This window comes from Tauraco erythrolophus, chromosome 2 (genome assembly GCF_009769465.1).
Source record: "Tauraco erythrolophus isolate bTauEry1 chromosome 2, bTauEry1.pri, whole genome shotgun sequence".
Lineage (NCBI taxonomy): Eukaryota > Metazoa > Chordata > Aves > Musophagiformes > Musophagidae > Tauraco > Tauraco erythrolophus.
In genome coordinates, this window is record NC_141466.1 from 44,196,302 (window position 1) to 44,214,621 (window position 18,320).

General features: G+C 40.8%; 1 protein-coding gene across 1 annotated transcript in view; it reads right to left on the reverse strand.

Moving 5' to 3' along the window:
- ZNF451 (zinc finger protein 451) overlaps window positions 1–18,320 on the reverse strand; it is a 36,953-nt gene that overhangs the window by 5,581 nt on the left and 13,052 nt on the right. The window contains exons 9-13 of the mRNA XM_086608311.1: window positions 17,318–17,465; window positions 14,861–16,503; window positions 13,607–13,741; window positions 9,452–9,582; window positions 8,335–8,521 (exon numbers count right to left, since the gene is read on the reverse strand). Coding sequence (XP_086464437.1) covers window positions 8,335–8,521; window positions 9,452–9,582; window positions 13,607–13,741; window positions 14,861–16,503; window positions 17,318–17,465 — 2,244 coding nt within the window. The remainder of the gene's footprint in view (window positions 1–8,334; window positions 8,522–9,451; window positions 9,583–13,606; window positions 13,742–14,860; window positions 16,504–17,317; window positions 17,466–18,320) is intronic.

An 18,320-nucleotide genomic window follows, 5' to 3' on the forward strand; every position in this document is an offset into this window, starting at 1 on the left:
GGACAGTTATGAATGCTAAAACATGATTGTAGACAGAATTATTGTTTTAATTCATTAAGAAAAAGTTTAAGACTCATCTTATGTATTAATGCAGGCCTCATCTTGCCGAAATGTTTTGTTAGTCACACCACCTTAATTACATCACTGTAATAACACGGGCTACACACTCATATTGGAACAGAGGTATATGCAAACTGGCATGCAAAACATTTAAACATTTTAAAACAAGCTCCCTGCCCCATGATTTATCACTGCACCTGACATGCAATAACTAAATACTGCTTGATAGTTACAACATCACAGAGAACAGGTTTGCTTAAAGCATAGTTGAAGAAACACCATTCCACTGCCAGAAACTATGAAACTTGAAAACAATTACTACTGATGTATTTCTGTTAGTTTGAGGGGGGGGGGGAATCAGCTCGGAGTCAAATGTCGTTATGAAGCACGTTAAGAGTCTCAGGAATTACACTCTGCCTTCACTGATCTGATAAACTCTCATGAGCTACACTCTGCCTTCACTGGTCATTATTTGCAGGACTTCTCTCCCCTCTACTTAACTGTATTAATGTACATTCAACTTCCCAGGAAAGCAGCTGCTGGATTCTCTGAAATCTTTGAGTTGGTGCAAGTTAACCTATTAAGAGGCTAACAAAGAGTCAAATCTTATTTAGGAGCTTTTCACACAAAAGCTTATCAGTATCAAATTATACTGAGACTTTCCTTATACAAAACCAAATACATCGTTATGCTTGTCCTCAGTGTTCTCCCCTGTCCCCACCCTCCCCACACCTGCGCAGAACAAAGATTAAAGGCACAAAAGCAGTAAAGATGAGAATTTTAAGGTGTTCTGATACAGCTCTATGGGAATCAGGATTAAGACTGTAACGGGCATAAGAACAGCCATCTGCAGGCAAAAATCCTAGGCAGAAATGCTGCAACAATTAAGGGAGTTGCGGATGGGAATTCAGCTTCCTTTAGGGGCTAGACAGCAAGAACTTTTAGTGTGGAACTCATCACTTGTCACCTAAAGAGAAGGAAAGGCCACCTGATTGAACAGATGCATTTTTCAAGTCAGAAGAGATTAGGCTGCTTTTCCACATGGGACACGTCATCGCGCTTGATCTAACGTTGCTCGTAGCATGTCTGCACCCTGTGACTGAACTCTGCTCTCAATGACACCTTGGATTTCAGTTAAGAATATACTCCATGCAAATATCCACGGAATGGCTTGAGGTTGGAAGCAACCTCTGGAGGTCATCTTGTCTAGCCACCTAGAGCTGGCTGCCCTGAACAATGTCCAGACAGCTTTTGAATATTACCGAAAAGATATTGTACTGGGGAGCTCAGAACTTGACAGTTACGGCCTTACCAGTGCTGAGCAGAGGGAAAAGACCATCTCCCTCAACCTGCTGGCAACAATCCTCCTAATGCAGCCCAGGGTACCATTGGCATTCTTAGCCATGAGAGCACGTTGCTGGCTCATAGTCAACTTGGTGACCACCAGGACTCCCAGTCCTTTTCTGCAAAGCCATTCCAGCTGGTTGACCCCTGGTCAGCATATATTGGTGCCTGGGATTGTTCCTCCCTAGGTGCAGGACTTGGCACTTCTTGAACTTCATGAGGTTCCTGTTAGCCCATTTCTCCTGTCAGTGCTCCTCTGGATGGCAGCACAACTCTCTGCTGCATCAGCTGCCACTCCCAGTTTTGCGTCATCAGCAAACCTGCTGAGAGTACACTCTACTCCATCATCTAGGTCGTTAATGATGTTAAACAGGACCGGACCCAGTATTGACCCCAGGAGTACACTGCTGGTTACTGCCCTCCAACTGGACTTCATGCCACTGATCACCATGTTCCAGGCCTGGCTATTCAGACGTTTTTCAATCCACCTCACAGTTTGCTCATCCAGCCCACACTTCCTCAGCATATACTTGTAGCATTGCTAGCATCTTCTGGTGATGAAGAGCAAATAAGAATGTTTAATTTGGAGAAGTCAGGCATATCCTGTCTTTCTTGTTAAAATGCTTTGCACATTCTGTAGCTCCCGACTCCTCTGGTGTCAAAGGAAAAGCAATTGCCCAGTTTCTCAGCCAAGAGATCCCAAGACACAACCTCTTCTCTATTACATTTTGTTAACTAAACAACAGTTAAGAAACTCTGACCATACCTATTCTCTCAAAGAAATCCTACTGCTTGCTATTGTCCTCAGGTATTACCAAATTTCAAAAGAAATAAGAAAGCAAGTTCTGGATGAATATAGAGCTCACAGATCAGAAAGATTAACCTTATAGATGGGAGTGAATATAGTGATTTTTCGGCATTTTATGAGTCTCTCATAGTAAACTACTTTGGGAAGAGACTGGAAAACTTTCACAGAATGCAAGCGCCACCCGCTGTCCTGACATCAAAGCACCACAGCTTGAACTGGGATTACCTGCCCACATGACTCAGCATAACCTCCCTCCCTGTCTCTGACCCTGTTCTCTTGCAACTTCCCTAGTTACCACCATCCCCTTAACTTCCATCAGGTGGAATGGTTAGGGTTGGAAGAGACCTCAAAGATCATCTAGTTCCAACCCCCTGCTATGGGCAGGGACACCCTCCACTACACCAGGTTGCCCAAAGTCTCATCCAACCTGGCCTTGAACACTTCCAGGGATGGGGCACCCACAACTTCTCTGGGCAACCTGTTCCAGTGCCTCACCACCCTCAATGTAAAAAATTTCTTCCTTAGATCTAATCTAAATCCCCCCTCTTTCAGTTTGAATCCATTGCCCCTTGTCCTATCACTACACACCCTTGTACAAAGTCCCTCTCCAGCTTTCCTGTAGGCCCCCTTTAGGTACTGGAAAGCTGCTATAAGATCACCCCAGAGCCTTCTCTTCTCCAGGCTGAACAGCCCCAACTCTCAGCCTGTCTTCATAGCAGAGGTACTCCAGCCCTCGGATCATCTTTGTGGCCCTCCTCTGGACCTGCTCCAGTAGCTCCATGTTCTTCTTGTGTTGGGGACTCCAGAGCTGAACGCAGTATTCCAGGTGGGGTCTCACGAGAGCTGAGTAGAGGGGCAGAATCACCTCCCTCGACCTGCTGGCCACACTTCTTTTGATACAGCCCAGGATATGATTTGCTTTCTGGGCTGCCAGTGCACATTGCCGGCTCATGTTGAGCTTCTCATCCACCAGCACTCCCAAGTCCTTTTCCTCAGGGCTGCTCTCAATCCATTCTCCGCCCAGCCTGTACTTGTGCACGAGATTGCCCCGACCCACGTGCAGGACCTTGCACTTGGCCTTGTTGAACTTCATGAGGTTCTCACAGGCCCATCTCTCCAGCCTGTCGAGGTCCCTCTGGATGGCATCCCTTCCCTCCAGCGTGTCCACAACACCACACAACTTCGTGTCATCTGCAAACTTGCTGAGGGTGCACTCGATCCCACTGTCCATGTCTCCAACAAAGATGTTAAATAGCACTGGTCCCAGTACTGACCCATGAGGAACACCACTTGTCACAGGCCTCCACGTGGACATTGAACCATTGACCACAACTCTTTGAGTGCGACCATCCAGCCAATTCCTTATCCACCGAGTGGTCCATTCATCAAAACCATGTCTTTCCAGTTTAGAGACAAGGATGTCGTGTGGGACAGTATCAAATGCTTTGGATAAGTCCAGGTAGATGATGTCAGTTGCTCTTCCACTATCCATCAATGCTGTAACCTCATCATAGAAGGCCACCAAATTAGTCAGGCAGGATTTGCCCTTAGTGAAGCCATGTTGGCTGTCACCAATCACCTCCTTATTTTCCATGTGCCTTAGCATAGTCGCCAGGAGGATCTGCTCCATGATCTTGCTGGGCACAGAGGTGAGACTGACTGGCCTGTAGTTCCCTGGGTCTTCTTTTTTCCCCTTTTTAAAGACGAGGGCTATGTTTCCCCTCTTCCAGTCATTGGGAACTTCACCAGATTGCCACGACTTCCTAAATATGATGGATAGTGGCTTAGCAACTTCATCAGCCAGTTCCCTCAGGACCCGCAGATGCACCTCATCAGGTCCCACAGACTTGTCCACCTTCAGGTTCTTAAGATGGTCTTAGACCTGATCGTCTCCTACAGTGGAGGAGATCCACTTCTCCTTCATCTCAGACAACTCTCTAAAATTTGCAACCAGATTAAATTAAATCTTAAGGATTTTTTTTGTATGATCTGAGTTGTGAGGTGTTCCCAGTTCATCTACTTGGCTGCAATTCTTGTTCAGACTCATTCTCTTAGGTCTCAATATATTGCTTTCTCCCTAGGGCATATACGTATATTCAAAGAAGCACACAAGAGTTACCACTGACATACCAAAGCCAAGAATAGCTTCCTGTTGTGGCTATAGACAAGGTTACAACTCAAGGATGACTTTCTTATCACTCCCTCCTGCAACAGGCTGTGGTCACTGTAATAACAGTGTAAATAAAGGAATCAATGCTTACTAGAGTAACTATCATTCATTCATGGTGCATCACACTGCAGATGCTCAGGCTTTGCACATTCAGTCTCTTTGGACAGCAGGGGCTGGAGGCTGTGACCTACCTTGAGTCATCGCAGTCTGTGTTAACCGAAGGTTCAGAAAAAGCAGAGACTGAGGTCAGATGTGGTATTCATACTGGATCTCAACACCCACAAAATCTTGACTACTGAGAAGGCAAGCAGTTATTCTCAATGCCTTCTGTAAATTACTTCTTAACTCCTCTTGAATTCTTTTTCTGGCTGTATGTAAACCCAAAAGCTTTTTGGGACAGTGGAAGCTAGGAAGCTCAGCAGCTTTCATCAAAATGAACTGAGATCCTGCTCCTCCAAATGTAAACCCCCATAGAAGCTGCATTCAGTAGTATTTTAACACTTCAGGCAGTAGTAGTAGACTGAAGATGCAGGCTAACAACTCCACTTGAGCACAGTGGAAAAGAGCCTTATGGATCAGGGAAAGAGGTGCAGTGGCTATTTGGCAGACAACATAGTACATCACCACACCATTGATTTTGACAGTCTTATGAGACAGTCTGGCTCTTTAAAAGAAAAGAGAAGAAATACTCCAAAAAATTTGGTCCTCTTATTAAAAAGAGTCCATTTTACTTAAGAGCTAATTCAATAAAACATCTCATTTGAATATGACTGAGAAGGACAGTTAAGCTAAAGCCAGCGACTTACAGAAAAATCACTTTTGTCAACCAAGAAATTGCAGCATTCCTGTCAGTGTCAGGATGGGTATGACAACCCCTAACCTACCATCAGCTTTGCCCTCCACATTGTCCAGCACTCATTTAAACATACAAGCTGTAGCAGCACTGTCATGACTAGATATCAAGTGTCAAAATATAGACAAGGGAATGATGGTGTTTTTCTGCGTGATACAAACTTTTCCTTGCAAAGGAATTACAAAGGGAGACATTGAAAACTCTCCTGTTTTACCCTTCTCAAACGACTCCACTAGCATGCCTGAATCTCCCATCATGTGTTGTGCCTTCAGCATAAAAGAACAACAATCTTCTGTATTTATGAACTCAGGTTTAGCAGCAGAAGAGAGCAAATAAGAATAAATGTCTTGCGTACCCTTTTCATACCTCAAAGGAAATTTATACATCCACTACAGCCAATGGTCTCCTAAGGTAACACATAGTTGGTGTCCGTATCCTACTGCAACACGTGCAGGAACTTTATTTTAAAACGAATGCACGTACCACAGTTCCCACAGCAGTTCTGCTGACATGGTAAAATTGTTCACAAGGTGCAACTGGCAGAGATTGCCACAATCCAAACACAATCCAGCTACTCACAAACTAATGACAGCTCTGTGAAGGTGACTCAGGGAAATAGCTTCTTCATTTTGAAGCTCATCCAATGCCAACAACTGTCTTGTATTTTTCAACACAATTCCCTGTGTAACTGTGTCTCACTTACTTCTCCCTACAGAATAATAGCCATAGGCTTGAGAGAGTCACAAAGCAAGCAATTCTTGTTTATATTTCCTTATATCCAGCTGCATTTCTTTAACAGGACAACAGGTTATACCAGCCTATGATACACTGCACGACTTTCCATCTTAGCCTTCCAATAGTGGTCTTGCCACGCCAAGACTTGCAAACGCTTGCTGATGCTGCTAAGCCACAGTGAAGTGTGTATTCTGCGGTGGCTTTAGCTTTTTAAAAAAACTTTATAGACTCTTGATAATGACATCATCCCACTACGCAGCAAACACAGGCCTATTATCAAAACTGAATTTTCTCATGTCCTGTTTTAATACAGGAACAGGAGACAAAGGCAGCTCTCACTATCTAGGTCCCTCCTTTGTTGACACTGACTGAAGAAAGGGGACTGAAGAAAGACAATTCTGCTTCTTACAAGTTTGCCAGGGAACACTTGACACAGCCAAAGGACTCATGTGTGATTCCATCACTTTCCTTCCCAAAGGTTTTTGTTTGTTCATTTGTTTTTAGTTTTTCATAGCAACCACGTGCATAATTTAAGTGGGATGCACAACGATCAGCCAGCCAGCAAGCCGAGGTCTGGGGCCTCTCAACAGTGCCCATCACCATAATAGTAAATTTAATATTAACATAGTAAAGGACATTGAAAGAAGGGTTAGATTAGGAAACTTCCGAAAGCAACACCAATATAAAAAGAAAATACTGGAGTATAATTTATACACAGAAAAGGGTTAGATCAAAGTCATTACCTCTGAGTCAGTATTCACCCCGGTGAATAAAGCTATACCAGCACAGAACTGCACAGGCAGGGAGCCAGAGTTCCCTTACGTAGCAAAACAGTCATTCCCCTCTCCTCGACATCTCGTATCGTTAAGTCACACAACAAACTGTACAAGAAAGGAAGCCTCTACAGCCAAATCGACTTACAGCTAAATTGGCTTAAATTCAATGCTGGCAAGTTACAGCTCTCTTCCAACTCTTCCTCCCAAAAATATGCAAAGCTCCTGAAACAAAACCAGCCTCCCACCCTGAAATTCCTAGACTGATATATCTCTTCTAATGTAATTACAGATATAACTATATATCAGTGTGCTCCACAAAGAAAACATTCGTCGTGGGAATGCAGTTATTCAATGTGTAGCTTTACGGAAAATGATTGAGAAAAGTCATCTTCCCTCTTGAGCAAAGTGAGCTGCACTAGTGAAAGTGACAGTTTTATAATTTACTACACCGAGAAATTTTACTGGTATAGCTGCTTCTGGCTGGGAATCACATCTCCATAATCCAGCTGAAAAATCAAGACCAGAGAACGCCTGGGGTGGCCAGAAAACTCTGTATGCACCTTTTCTGCACCAGAAGTACATACATCAATTCCAGCTCACCACAGAGAATTTTTTTCAGGAAACCATTTAATTATCCTATCTTTCTTTTTCCCTTTAATTGATCAATGTCAATTCAGTGCCAGCATTCTGCTTTAATCTTCCTGGCAGAACAGCAGCACCATGTGATAGCTCTCATACATCTGCATCAAGACTAGCCGTGTATTTTTCTGAAAGCAGTTCAGGGCTAATTCAGAAACAACCTTTTGTAACATGCACTCAATTTACAAGCCCCCAAAACCACAACAAGATGCCAGGAAAGGCAATAATGCGTCTTCAGAGCAATGTCAGGTCTTCTAGGAAAACTCCAAGATATTTGAAAATACAGAGAAGTATTAGAAATCCTATCAGGTGCAGTATCCCTTGCAGGTAAATGAGCTGGCTCAAACCTCTCTGATTATCCTACATAAAAACAGTGTGATTGTTTTAGCGTGCCATTAATTAGAACATGGCATTCTAGACAACTTAAAAGCTTTCATAGATACTATTCCTCCAAACGGACGTGCGAGCCAACATGCCAGTCAAGACAAATACCAAGTGGCTGGAAGCGGCCAGAAGGACAACCAGAGTTAAAATAGGCAGAGATATTTTGGGAGATAATGATGCTTTAGGAGAGTCACGTTTGTTTCAGACCCAGAACAAATCAAGCAAAGCAGGTTTGAGTAAAAATTGACAAATAAGCACATAAGAGTACTCTAAACAGCTTCTCTTTAACTAGAAAGGAGTTTTCAGACCAAAAGAAAAGCTTATCTCCTGCTATAATAAAGAATACAGGGAGCATAGTTTGTTATCATAGAATGTCAAATAAAAATGCTTAATTAAGTCTGGTTTCAAAGCTTGCCCCAAGCAAATTGATTTTCTGATCTATATTTCATTGAAATACCAGTACAATACAAGAAGCATTCGTGTTACCAGCACAAGCATTCAATTATTTTATTGGAAAGAACTATCAAGTTTACTGGAAAGATTACGTTTAATGTTTACTTTCTACCTTTTGTGGTATCTGAAATGCTGTTTAACAAGGCACACATCATCTCTCCTTCAATGTGGTGAGGATTTAGGATGCGAGCTGACCGCTGAGTCATCTTAAATTGAGTTTCCAGTTCCAGGAAGCTTTTGTCTCCAGAAAGTATAGTGAAAGGAATTTGCTTGGGCAGGTGCTCATCCAGACGACCAGCCTGACGGAAACAAATGACAAGTGTTGAACTGAGATCGTGTTTTTACCTCGTGGGGTTTGGCTACCTTTTTTTAAGATGGGTCTTCATAGGAAAGCCTTCTACAGCAAGTTACCTCCACTTTTATAGTCCGATACATGTCATACCACTGTGAAAAGTATTATTTCAGTAGTTTGACACTGCATTTATTCTATACATATGACAGTAGATATAGGAAATGGTTACCAGAACAGTACAGATAGAGTATGAAACAAATTCCTAAAAAGCAGAATTTCAAAACCATCTCCACATGAAACAAGTCGTCTGTGCACAGCATTTTAAGAATCATAAAAAAAGTGTAATGTAACATACAAATACTGTTGCAAAACACGCTTATATTGTATAACTGGATTCCCAAGTAGTTTTATCTAACTGATAAAGCACTATATTAAACAACATGAGTCCCCACGGCATCCCAGATTCCTGTCCTTCACCTGCCCCTCTCCCAACCCCTGGTCTCCTGAACAGAAGCACAGCTCTGTCAGCCCAACAGGGTCTCTGAAATCGGCACCCATTCAAGTCCATCTTAAAGACAGCTCTAGATTTGGGCTACCTGAAGAGAGAGGCAGGAGTTAACATTTCTCTCTGGAACAGAAACTGTAAAAATTGTGGGTTTTTATTTTTCATTCCTTAACCAGCCCTCTTCCCCTCCGCAACAGACTGATGTGCTTTTTTTTTTTCTTTCCATAGGAATACAAATGTAAATAACTTCTCAACAGGCTGTCTCCACTCAATTCAGTGACAGGCTTAGTCTTTTTAGTGGACACAGAAGTCACATGAAGAGAATGTGAGAATCTCATCTGTCATTAGTACTTAACATCAATAGCAGTTATCATCTGCCACTCTTCTCTGGGTACAGAAACACAACAATAACAAAAGCGTGCACTAACTTACATGAACACAGAGAGCAAAGTCTGCTGCTTCTCTTCTGGTACCGCAACGTGGATGAAGAAAGAAACATCCAATCCTCTTAAGATAATTGTAAATTTTGCACTGCACTGGAGGTTTCCAGTTGCTGTATCCTCCTGAACACGAATTAAAAATAAATAAATAAATAAAATAACCCAAACCCACAACAAACCAATGAGAAACGCCACCATGAATTAAGAATGCAAGAAAACGGAAGCAAAGATAAATCTGGCTTTAAAGGCAGAATTTCTTTTGACCAATGTGAAAGCTAAAATAAACATATAAACAAAATCCCGAAATAACTTTTGTTCTTGGGTTAGAAAACAAAAAAGGAAAAAATTGGCTAAGTAGCTAGCCTGATCCTACCAAGCCACTCATTCCACTTTCTATAAATTTTTCTTCTAATCCTGAAAAACTTATCTTCTCGAAATCATGTGCATTTAGACACAAGGATGTATTTTTTCTAGTTTTAAGCACAGTTACGGTTAACGCGCAGAAGCCGAGGAGCTCTGGAAACGTAGTACAAGTAACAGAAATGCTTCTCTTGGGGAATCCTGTAAAATTTAAAGCCCAAGGTTATTTCCAACACACTCTATAATTGCCTGACACATCACATGTCAGAACTCTTTAAAAAGAAGAGGCAAGAACTGGATCAACAGCTGAAATAAATGCTACAGTCCTGACAAACACTTGGACACAGTCGAGGATAAGCAAAATAAGGCTATAACTGGGGGTGGGGGTGGTGGTGGAATCAGTGCAGGAATTCTCTCAACAGTATCCTAAAACATGTAGTTACTGGCTGGGAAAATAGCTGGATAATAAGAAATGAGTTGAGTAACAGGCCTGCTACAGATAAAAAGAATACCAGGCTGAAACAGGTTGCAAGTGAAAGGAAAGGAACAGCAAGTCTCTCAAGAAGAGATGGAAAAAACAGAGGAACTTGCCGTTACTACGACAACATGAAAAGAAAAACAAATGGAAGGACAATTTGAAGGGAGCGAATAATAATTTCAAGATTTGAAGGGAGTGAATAAGAATTTCAAGACATTATCCATCGCTAAGAAATGATGGGTCTGCAAAGGGGAGGGGAAAAACGTTGCTTTATCTGACAGAGGAGCAAGTGGCTGGATGTAATAAAGGGTTTTGAACGGAAAGTGAAAGCAGTCATTGACGGCACTTTGTGCCAGGCCATGTGAAACTAAGGCTCAAGTAAACAGGCTACAGAGGACTGTGTATTCCAACCTGCCCGCCCGCAGTCTGACAGAGAAGAAGCAGCAATCTTCAGCAGATTTGTCCTGTGGGGTTTTTTTTGGTTGGTTGGTTTCTTTTTTCACCCTTTTCAGTCTAATGGCTATAAAAGGGTAACAAAAACGATCTCAAAGCTCAAAGATTTATCAACAGGCTACACAGAAACAATTTAGGGGTATCTGTCCATGAGAAAAAAATGGTATTTGCAAGTCATTCTCATCTGTTGTGACAGCCTTGGTCACTGCCATTTGGGGAAGACTTGTAATCGCCAACCCTGACTTTTGGCTGCATAAACATACAACATAACCGTTTGACCAGGACAGCTGAAAACAATGATAGAACTGTGGTGGAGCTAGACCACAAATGACAACTAAATATCTGAAAAGAGAAACAATATAGAGCTTGAGCAATACAATGGGGGAACTCAAAGCAAAGCTAAGGCTGTATTAGCAACAGGAATAACAGAAATAATGCAAAAGTATCCCAGAAAAAGAATAAATCAGAAATGTTGTTTGGGAAATGCTGAAGAAAATATATCAGGAGAGACATCGATGTTGCTGAATGTTCACAGGCTAAGCAAACAAGAAAAGCATACATCAAATAACTCTGTGAAACATTACTATGAGAGAGTACCTACAACGATAAATCCAGATGTGCTTGGGAGCCTTAGTGTTCCCAGGCTCAGTAACAATATAGTTAGCACTAATAAACTGCTAAAGCCTTCTCTGATATGAATATGGCCCATTTTCATCACCATTAACTCTTCGGCGTAGGTATTTCCTTTCAAGTGCTCCAGGGGCCATTCCCACGACACAGTCTGCATGCAGCAACCCCGTTTGGGAAGCAAGAAATTCAGTGGCACTGATAGGGGCTGGGCTGTGCCAGCAGGCACCCGTGTTTGGAACAGCCCTGGGCTCAGTGTCTTAACTAGTACAGAGGAACCTTTAGGTAGGATTATCATATTAATAGAGGTTCCTAACAATAGATTGGTAACACTAACACTGTACTACGGATTATTTCTCTAAGATAGGTCAGAGATTTTTTTTTTGCCTTGGAAAATAACAGTAACAGGACAGAAGATCCTGTTGTAACATACAAGGTTGGGCCAATTAATGACAAACCAGTTTTGATTAAATTAAATAGAATAACAAAGTATGACTGAAAGCAAGTGTCTGAATTCAAGTGGGGAAAGTTTGACATAACTGTGAAAAACTATCCTTCACTAAATAATTCTTTATAAAACCCAGTCAGTATTCTTTGGACTTCAGATGTTGAACAGGTCTGACATTTCTTCAAGTCAGATTCCTAATAGTTTCTTATTTTTATTTGTAAAAAAAAAAAAGTTTTTCCAAGGCTAAGTGGATTGAATAACTATAGAAATAAACAACAAACCTCCAGCAATTAAAAGCCACAACCTAACTCCAAATCACAACAGCCTTAGAAGTCAAGGACTGCACATGTGAAGTGAAATTTGACCAAAAGTCAAGATGGGCAAAGCCTCGGAAAAGACAGTAAGAACAAACAACAGGTTTTTCAGCCACACAGAAAAGAGAACATAAATAAATAAATGGAGTAGCCAGGCAGTAAGGATGAAACAGAAATCCAGGATGATTAGGTATAATCTAAACCCCCCAAAATCAGCATCCTCTGGCTTTGCACGCATGCTCAAGAATACTGTTACTGTACAGAGGGGACAAAGGCTGGGTAATGACAACACCGGTAATGGTACGAAAGTAATGCCTGAGCAGAAGACACACCTCTGGAGCACAACCTGCGTTAACAGAGGAGACCAGAGGATTTGTCCCCAGAGCTTTAGACTACAGGTCCAGGAGCACAGCTGACTGTTTGAACTTGCACTTTACACTAACAGACATACTTGCTCTACCTTCATCAACTGACTGGGATAGCCGTTTCTAAGAGGAAAGAAAAAAAAAAAGTGATTCAGGCATCAGCAGGTCTTTCTGTACTTCTATACAACCTCAGCAGCATGAAAATTCTCATCTTTCAGGATGCTCTTGATTATTTGTTAAGGAAGAGATATTCAAGAACATTAGGTAAAGAAGACGTGCAGTGCAATGGTGTTTACTAAGCGTAAAACACACCTGACAGTTCCTACAAATCTGTTAAGATGATGCCTATGTTTCAGGGAATAAATATTTTGAAACTATCCCTTATCTAGACTTCACTAAAGTATTCAATGTACCACAGGCAAAATAATTACAAAGGCAGATACAGAGATAAACAGTAGAAAAAAGCTTGAGGTGGACGAGAAGTTGGTTCAAGAATAGTCAGGTAAGGAAAAGTATCAAGTTAAACGGATGCTATTGGTAGACTTCGTAAAAAGTTTTCTTACAAGCCCATAACAATGTGAGTTCCATCAATCACGTTCTACCACTACTGGCATCTGCCAGATGTGACATACATCTATTGATGTACAGAATGACCAAGGACATCCTTGAGGAGCAAGCCAGAGGTAGAACAGGATTCAAGTACAAGAATGTAAAATCATGCCTTTTGGAACTAATAAGAAAAAGAACATTATGACAAGGACTCAGAAAGAAAATAATCTGAGTATTATGGCTGTCCTGATAATTATGAAAATCTAGTATGATACAGCCTAAGTAAGTTCAGCAGAGAACCCAGAAAGACTCCTAAACCATTTAGCAATTCTGGAATAATATTCTACATGGAAAAATAAGAGCAGAGGAGGTTAAGACTGAGTTAGAAAAGTTCAAGAACATTTCTATTACATGGTACCTGTGACACTGACTTAAGAAGCCCTAGTGGCTGCTTCTCCTTCCTCTTCATTCCCTCAGATTCAAACAATTTCTGCTCAAACAGTTGCGTAGATTTGTTAGTCTTTTCTTCCTATTTCCTTCAACTACTTTTTACCTTGAAAGCCCCAGATAAACGTCCCTTGGTTCAGGTTAGCTGGTAGATGTGTGAATAAGCTTCCCCAGTTGTCCAGGTCCACCAACACTATGTGAGTCATGGTACGCAGGTAGTCAAGATCAGGAAGTTCCCCATCTTCAGTGGGATAAAAAGAATGCATTTTAAGTTCACTTGACTTTCTGGTCAACCAACATACATCAACTTACATATGCTTTTGAAAATTCATATATTCAGCTGTTCTAGAGCCTAAAAGTTACAAAACTTGATCCTATTCTGTGACTGCATTGTTTTTAAATTACCTGAAGCAGCATTTAGTAACTCACAAATCAGACAGAAGAACACAGAATCTAGCTATATGATGGTGTAGAGTTGGATAGTTTTGTGGTAGGCACAGAAAGCTGTTGTCCTGCCCCGAGACATTTTAACAGCCCTCTTAATATTCAACTGTGCACCCCTTGCTATGGCAAGTCTCTGTAACATTTAGTTGTTTACAAGCATGGAAGCAAGTAAAATGTTTACAGAGACATACTTTTTGCTGTGTATCTAACATAAATGTCAAACTTTTAATCAAAAGCATTATGACACCATAAATAATTAAAAACACTTCAATTTTTTTGGAACACACAGTACACCTTCAGCACTCTTGATGTCAGAAGTGACATGAATGTCAATAAAAAAAATATTTGCATCCTCAAGGCAAAAAACTGAATACATATTGAGAATATAAATTCTCAGCTGAAATTATTTTTTGGCAAGCTAAAAGAAACTGAGAAGATGGTGTTATAATAGGACTGCCCATACAGAAAGCACTACCAGGCTCATAAATATTTATATATACAAAGAAGTCAAGTTTCTCAAGAATGTGTGTGTATTATAGACCACTTGAACATTTCTAGGAGTTAGATCTCTAGCTGGGGTCCTTGATTGTCCTCTTCCTTTCAACACCAAATTATGCTCCGAACTAATTTGCAAATTAAATGTTTCGGTCCCAGGGTTCTCACATCTGCCTACTTTTTGTTTTTTAAAGACTTCATGCATACAGCATATAGCAATAAATTGTTGAGTCCAACTTCTAAAAACCCAAATACCAAGAATTCAAAATGCAGCTTTGAGAAATAACAAATATTAAATTCTGAGCTGACTTGTAGACTGGATGTAGGCAAATGGCATGCTAGATTGTACTAACATTCAAAGAGAGTGTGTTAAGGACAACATTTTTCTAATGTTAAAAAACCCACCAAAACGTATACAAACCTTCATCACGTTCTTCAGAGTGTGCTGAATTTTCTTTCTCTTTCTTTCCCTGTATTGGTAACTGCAGAGATGACTGTGGTCTTTCTCGAGTCTTGGATGGAGATGCTTGAAATTTTAGCTTGTGAGGTTTTCTGTCCACACAAGCCCCACTTGCTGTGAATTCAAATACTGTATTTTCTGATTCTGATGCAAGACTTGATAGATGAGGTTTCTGCAAGAAGCAGTGTTTCATGTGATAGTGCTGATGTGCACTCTGAAGATCGTCAAAGTGTTTGCTGCACGCAGCACATCTAACAACGTACATCTCTTCCTTACGGTTCAGTGATGTGTGACTGTTGAGATGACTGTCCAAATCAGCAAAGTTCTGTGCAGTTGCAGAACAGAAGCAGCATCGAAACCATAAGTTTCCTTTTCGCAGCATGGTTTTCTGACAATTCTCATAATCATTCTTTCTGTTTATTTTGGAGACGTAAGTTGTCCAGCAACCACAGGTTAAACGGTCTCCTCCTTCTACTGGGAGGAAATCCTCCTCTTTTTTTATTGATACTTCCATCTCCTCAGGCACAAATGCATAGTCTACACTATGAATCTCCTTATAATGGATTAGGAATTCTTCTTCTGTGTCAAAGAAGAGATTACCACAAAGGCCACAGAAGTATTTAGTCTGTATCTCCTGGTTATGATGCTCTTGGAAGTGTCGCTGTAGTGTTCCTACTTTCCGAAAGTGATTTCTGCATAAGCCACAGCAGTATCTGTGAAATGCATGGCTTTCCAAGGACATGCAATGTTGTTTAACGCTCTCTTCAGATTCAAACATCTCCTCACAAATGCCACATTGCCATTTTCCCAGAATAGGACTTTTTTCAGGGGAGAGCGTCATAGGACTAGGAAAGCAGTTTTTCCTTTCACCTGCAGGAACACATGCTGTGTCAGAAGTGGATGGCATAAGTTCATCTTCTAGAGCTTCTTGCTCATAATAGTAACTATGTCCACCATGAAATTGAGTCACGTGTCCCATAATGTCCTCTTCTCTACGGAGATCCACAGAGCATGCTCTGCACCAGAAAAGAAAATTAGTCAAATGTGCTCCCCCATGGAATCGACTCATATGCAGGCGGATAATGCTTGAATTTTCAGCAAGCTTTCCACACACGGCACACTTGTGACAGATTCTATTTGCTGATAAAATGTGCTTTTCTACTGACTCTTCTGTAAAAAACTTTTGAAGGCATTCACAAAACCAGGCTTTTACTTTGCAAGCATCACCTTGACTTTGGTTTGCTACATGATCTTCATTTTTATCTTTTAAATCGCTCTTCCGTTTTGAAGGGGTAGACCCCCTTTCACTGGTAGACTCATTTGAAGTCAAATGTCTTTTAAGCAGTGATCTTGACCGATCTACAATATGGCATAAATTATTTTTATTTTTTCCATTGATATGACAGAACATCAAGATAGACTCTTCCATTGTAGTAAGAACTTTAATGTTATGTTGAGTGGTTTGCGTATGCTGGGTGATCTGATTCTTATCAGCAAACAGTTTATCACAGTTCTCACAGTGACCTTTTGTTTTAAATATCTCTGCAACTTGGGAGATGTTCTTCTTTGACAGTGCCACGGGCCCAGAATTATGACATCGTGTTCTAGAACAGATCAAAAAAATAAAGAGGTTATACCATAACGTGAAACATTTTTAAACTTTCAGATGTCCTTTGGAATTTTATCTAGTAGCTACGGCAATTAATGCATGGAAAGAGAATCTGGAGAACAGATTTAGATAAGATTTTAGGAAGAAATTCTTCAGTACAAGGGTGGTAAGACTTTGGAATAAATTGCCCAGAGAAGTTGTGGATGCCCCCTCCCTGGAGGTGTTCAAGTCCAGGTTGGATGGAGTCTTGAGTAGCCTGATCTAGTTGAGAGGTGTCCCTGCCCATGACAGGGAGGTTGGATTAGATGATCTCTAAGGTCCCTTCCAGCCTATGCCATTCTATGATTCTATGAAAGTGTCCTCTGTATACTTTAACCCACTTAACTAGCTTGTCAACGAAAACATCCAATGCCTATCTAGTCTCTGCACTTTAAAGAGAATAAAGTGCTAATTTAGTGCTTTAATCTAATTTTACTTAGATTGATGCTTATGTTGTTGACTCAGTACGTTTTAGAACTCAAACGTTGCCAACTTAGAAATACTGGAACAGAGATCAAGCTCTGTTGTTCTGTTACAGAAAGTAACAGAAAGGATACATACATCAATCAGCACTCTGCAATGAATTGTGTAGGGTAAGGCAGGGTAAAAGACATGGAAAGGGGACAGTTTTTTTATAGTTTGCTCAGGAAGTCAACATTCAGATGGTCCTAGATGCCCTGAAATCCACTAGCACCACTAAGAACACATCTGCCTATTTGTTAATCGATCTTTGGATGTTCACATTATAGAGACAGCTGTCTCTCACAAACCTGAAGTGAGCCGTTAATTCCATATGCGAGCGTAGTATCTGGTAGCAGGATATACACTTCACTTGGAAGGGGACCTCTTTGCACAGAGATATCAGAAGGTTCTTTGCATAGGATGGGAAAGGTAGAGGAAGGTCAGCCTTCATTTCATCTATAATACGGAAAACAAAGTGCAACCACATGTTAAAGCATTCTTTCATAGTATTTCACCTCTCAGATGACATAGTTACACTTGTATCCATTTGTCACAGGGTTCAGATAGCAAGTTACCATGTATCACCTCAGTCACAGTAATTGTGCAAAGGAAGCTTTAAGTAAAATTCTGTTGTGTTTTTTTTAAACTTTCTTAACAGTCTCATATCTGAATCTGTTTGCATCTTGCTTTTTCATACTCCGTGACTGGCTCTACTTCCCTTTTCCTCCTTCTACAAGGTCAGGTCAGATATCTCTCTTAGGAAGTTTCTTACTGACCTTCTTCCCCTCCATCTATTACCACCTGTCTATTCTTACTATAGACACTTTTGTTTAAAGCCATGGTGTGCTTAAAAAAGAAAAAAGGCACGCATTCACTTAACAAGTTCCCACATACTCTGACCATTTCTCTCTTTCTCCATCCTCAATGTTAATTCTCCTCAAATTTCTAGGTGCAGGACTTTCTGTTGTTCCAAGTACATACTCCATGTATACCTCCAGATACAAGCAGAATAAAAAATTTTCTATTGAAAAGAGAATGTGAAACGGCTTATGAACTACATATTAATGTTTTGCATCTTAGGAGGCAAATTTTCTTCGAATTTTCTGTTTAGTAAGATGTGATGACCAGCAGGCAGTAATTTGAGGTTATGCCTTTTAACTAACTTCACTGCCAGATCTTACAGTCTATGCTGATAGTATTAATCATGAAGACCTAACTTTTTTCTGTTCTGAGCTAAGCACTCTAAAGAAGTAAAAAAAAATTTTCTGCTTTTAATCTTTTCAAAGCAATAGCTCACCAGTAATCTTTTTA